At 37.2% G+C, this 5,000-nt stretch overlaps 1 protein-coding gene across 1 annotated transcript in view; it reads left to right on the top strand.

Annotated features, from left to right (window-relative positions):
- LOC136830178 (uncharacterized) overlaps positions 1-5,000 on the top strand; it is a 61,952-nt gene that overhangs the window by 5,873 nt on the left and 51,079 nt on the right. Inside the window, 1 exon segment of the mRNA XM_067089444.1 lies at positions 4,359-4,473. Within this exon segment, the coding sequence (XP_066945545.1) occupies positions 4,359-4,473 (115 nt within the window).

Below are 5,000 nucleotides of genomic sequence, written 5' to 3'. Positions count from 1 at the left end.
TGCTAAAGCTTATATTTTTGTTGCTTATAGTGCTAACTTATTTTTATACGCTTATCACACATTATAATAGTAATCTCTGTGGGATATTTTTATAGGAAATATACGCTTTAAGATACAGTTTTGTTTTTTTACTTCCAAAATTAATCTCTGGTTGTTATCTAATACTGGCACGCCTCTTTCCATTAACGGTCAATAAAAAATCAAAATACATAATCAAAATTGTTATGCTTAATTTATGTTGTGTGATAAAGGTGCGAGCTCTAGACTTCTGGAACCAAAGAATTTAATCAGTTAATACATAAAATGTGCTCTATCTCTTCAGAAGTAATAAAATACTGATATTAACATCAAAATAAAAATGTCTAAAGGAAGGATAATCTTTGTTTTGCATGCTCCTCCTTACTCATTTTGCAGAGAACAAAGCCAGGAAAAAAAAAGTAACTGGAAGATATATACCTCAGAGTGAGACCAAACACAAACTAGGCCATCACTGTCTTTTCCTGAAGGTGGAAATGTAACTCAATTTTGTGTCACTGACGAAGTGGGGATTTAGGTTCTACCCTTGGGATTCCAAACAATTTTTTTTTGTTTTTTGTTCTTTCATCGCATGGCTGTTTGTTCGTTTAGTTAGCGGTACAGTTAATATCTCAAGATTCACAGAAATCTACCTTGTGCAATCACGAAGGATGTCCATCCTGAAATGGCAACTGTTTTTTTGGTGCCATGTAATCAAAGAGAACAACTGATCATTATCATACGCAAACTGAGAACGCCCTCTTTCCTCTGATTCGAAATTTGCATATTACACTGAACTGTTTCACTTAAAAAAAAGACTTTGTTCCTTAAATTGTTCAAATCTTTTGGAATATTTCTTCTAAAGGAAAAGATTTCTTGCAGGAATGAACCTTTCTATCGCCATCATCATCAGATTCGTTTTGTTTCAGACTAAATAAAGACTCCCTTGTTCTTTAGATCTGTAGATAATGATAACTGTTTATGAAATTGTGTTACTTTTCCACCTTCTTGGAAGGGGTGACAAATGTGTAAGAGACAGTGAGAGTACGAGAATATAAAGATATAAAGAGATTTAAAAGGATATAAAAGGAAACGGAAAATATCTAAGAAAGAGTGAAATTGTATTAATAATAAAACGGGTCAGAAATCAACAAGACTGAATTATAATGAGAAACAATTCTGCTACCACTGAAAGGACAGAAGCAATGAAAAACTATCAAAAATTATTGCAATGAAGTGAAGCTTTTAACAGTAAAGGACCTCCCCTCTTTAGAAGAGGTGGTTGCGTAGAACTTGAAGAGAAATAAATGGCAGCAATCTGTTCAATACTTCATATAATATCATTAAAAACAAAGGTCATTAAGAAAAGCAATAAATTTAAATATGATCCTGGTTATCTTCCACCTGTAAGCGGTTCTTCTCCGCAGTTAAGAAGCCAATAAACACTTGGCTCAGAAACAGAAGGTAATTAAACGAAAATGTATGAATTGCACAATGAGGATAAAAATTTTGAAGATAAATATGTGTGAGCGCCTTGATATATTTGTGAAATTATACACTCATGAAATGTTTACTCTTTCTACACACTTATATTGAAGAAGAGTTACAGAGTTCTAAGATCAAACATATTCTTCCTCCTTATTGTCACTTTCCTCTGTTCTCTGTCATTATTTTTTGAAGCACAGCTAATGAGTGTCTCAAGGGGTCGTGACTTAACAGGATTTATTTGAAATAAAGTTTTGAATCAGTGCCATCAGACGAAACACTTTCAAAACTTAGATTAATTTTGCATTAAACTGGGATTATTGACATTGCTCCCAAAAATTCAGAACTTAGCTTTCTCTCTTCCAGTAAACTCGGAAACCCCCTCTCCGCCAAGTTCACAATCAACAATCTTACTCTCAAGTTGTATGCCACTAAAAAAAGACAGACTTGAGTTGTATAATACTATGTAATAGAGTCTAATGACATCTTTTACCTAACTTTTCTCCATAGCACCCCGAACAATTTATTACCAGAAGGCTGTCTTGGCTCATGAACTTCTTTTGGTTCGTTTCTATAAAAAGGAGTTCACACATAAAAATCATGAAAGAAATCTCTTACTAACGATTTGATTTGGCTCTATGAAATTTAGACTGTCAAGACAGGGTGTGGGGCACTTTCTGCTATTCGACGCTGAAGACAGTGAAAAGGGGGAACTGGAGTGGATGGTTAGCAAGATAAAGAGATTCAGAAAATAAAGGATATAAAGGAGGAAATGGGAGGAAACCCCACAGTTATACAAAGAAGGAACACCTAGAAAGGTTGGAAAGCAAGAATGAAGACAGGAAGCGGGAATGGAGGTTCCCCTTACGGGGTCTTATTAACGAAGTAGCGCTTATAAACGAAGAAATGTCCTCTCCTTAACAGCAGTGTCTAATAATGAGAGCTGAAAACTGCAAGTGAAAATTTCAAGGATATGCCAAGTAGGTTGATATACCACTGAAATGTTGTAACAAAAAGTATGGTGACAAAGAAAACTATATCCAGCGTTTTCCAAAAACACCTACAGTACATATGTGTGTCTGGTATTAGGCAATTGCATCTGTGCACAGGAGGATCGAAAGAAGAAAATATTGGCTTTCTTTCTCTCTCCAAGTTGATTTTTTATGACTTCCAGTTAAACACATACAAAAAATACGAGGACGTGTTTGCGTGCGGGTGTGTACAAGTATGGAAGGGAAAAATTCTTTACTTATTTCCTCTTCCTTCTTCAAATTCGTCTGCTATCTTGCTACATCCATACTCAGAAACCAATACACGTCTAATACACACCCAGTTGCTTATGATGGTCTTGTAACTGACCGCCTTCTAAAGCCACTTATCTAGCTTATTGCTGTCCTTTCATCTTAGCCAAGGCAGTTATTCTTGGAATGGATTTGATGTCCAACGAATGACCTAAAATTTTAGGCCATTTTCTGTCAAACGCTTTACACAATACATGCAATTCTATGACACAGGTTGCTTTACGAACTGACTTCTCAGGACTTTCACCTTTATAAAAGCAATTTCCTTCTTGTCTCTCTCTCTCTTTTTTTAATCATCTTTCCTTCTCCGCAGAAAAAAAAGTAAATCAGCGATGAGACATACATAAGTGCTCGCATAAAGCGACAGAGAATAAAGATACGTCCACAACGGATGCAATGACCTGGGCCAGTTTCCTTACAAATCTGTTGTTCCTCTGTTGAAGTTAACATTGAATTATACAACAGGTTAATTGAAGGTGAAGGGTCTCACATAGAATGGAAAAGAAAAAAATACAGAGAAAAGCGATTCCTTTTGAGGCGATCGCAAAATGAGACGTAAGACCTCATTCATCATTTCCAAAATCATGAATTCCTAACTCTACAAATGCTCACGCAGATTCTGTGCGAGCGACGTCCAGTAAAATCTTATCAGTCATTCTTTCAGGCGCTCACCAAGTCCAGCAGTGCTTTTCAACGGCATACTTGTCAGTCTGGACGTGAATATAATGTAAAGGGACAGTTACTGTCACATTTACATTTATAATACCACCGTGTAAAACTCTTTCTTAAAATTTCATCTCATGTCTGTATGAGAGAGAGAGAGAGAAAGAGAGAGAGAGAGAGAGAGGAGAGAGAGAGAGAGATTATTGCATTATTTTCACACCGCTAATACAATCACACACACACACACACACACATGAGGAGAAAATATTCAGTAATATTCTGAACTGAACTCCCCATGTTTGAGCCGCTGTAGCTCTTGCTAAAGGATTAGACTAATGGATGAGAACTGCCATGGACAGAGGAACGACTAATTGAAAAGAGTCAAAATTTGTCAGTTGACTGTATGCAAACCAGACATACTGAGAAAGACGAAAATTCCCCATTTTGGAGGACAGCATGAAAAAGTAATTAATGTAAATGATACAATTCTTTCTCTTTATTAAATCTACTGTAAGATACATGTGAGGTGTGTGTGCATTGCACACGATTATAGAACTCAGGTTTGACGTGCAATAAAAGAAAGGTTCATAGATATTTATTAAAGCTTCAGAAAAAATACGCAAATGATACGGGCCCTCAGGCTTGGAGAAAGGTTCGATAAAATTCCGTTGTAGATGCTGGCCAAGTTTAAAAAAAAAAACACGAATAAAAACAACATTGTGTAACTTGGCATTACAGTATCAGAGTTTGAAATTTTGAAAGGTACTTCCAATGGACGAGAGAGAGAGAGAGAGAGAGAGAGAGAGAGAGAGAGAGAGAGAGAGAGTTTAACGGATCACAAAACAAGTACTTGGAAGTTTGCTGACTGTGTGCTCCTTGGATTGTCTACTGCAGTCGGAGAAGGGAGGAGGTCAAGCCATACAAGCCCCCGAAGGCCGCTCCCGGCGAAGGATGTCCAAGATGCGGTGGCAAGGTGTTCGCTGCTGAAGAGATGCTCGCTAAGGGCAAGGTAGGTCTAGTTACGTTTGCTTTTTTTTTTGTTAATTTACACAGGTAAGAAAAGGCCGTTAACTTGGCCAGTCAGTTTCCTTGTAATGAAAGCCACGCGCAGGGAAAGAAGTTACAGAGTTTAACGGCCACTAAGGAATGCGCAGTAGAGTGTGTCAGGGCTAAGGACGCGTCCACATCACTCTTAAACTACAGAAACACGCGTCTGCGACTTATCACATGTTTATCACAAACAGGCTGAAAAAAGTCAACGGCCGTGACCGAAGAACGGCCCTTTAGCCATTGCTAAGTAAACTTTTAAAGCACTGATCACAAGTACCAATAGATCGCTGATTTGTATTTAACCTCTCTGTGATATGTTTGTGGTGAGAGGCCGGCTTGTGTTGATGTCAGGTTTTTTTGTTGTGTGGACACACCCTTAGTTTCTGACTTAGGTGTAAAAGTAACATTTACTGTTGTTGTATTGGGTACTTTTAGGTCCCCATTTTCATTATTAACTGTAAACTAGATACAAATATTGTGGAAAGT

The sequence above is a fragment of the Macrobrachium rosenbergii genome, chromosome 4, assembly GCF_040412425.1.
Source record: "Macrobrachium rosenbergii isolate ZJJX-2024 chromosome 4, ASM4041242v1, whole genome shotgun sequence".
In the NCBI taxonomy this organism is placed as follows: Eukaryota; Metazoa; Arthropoda; class Malacostraca; order Decapoda; family Palaemonidae; genus Macrobrachium; species Macrobrachium rosenbergii.
The sequence above is the reverse complement of the archived record's forward strand: the minus strand, read 5'-3'. Positions and strand labels throughout refer to the sequence as shown.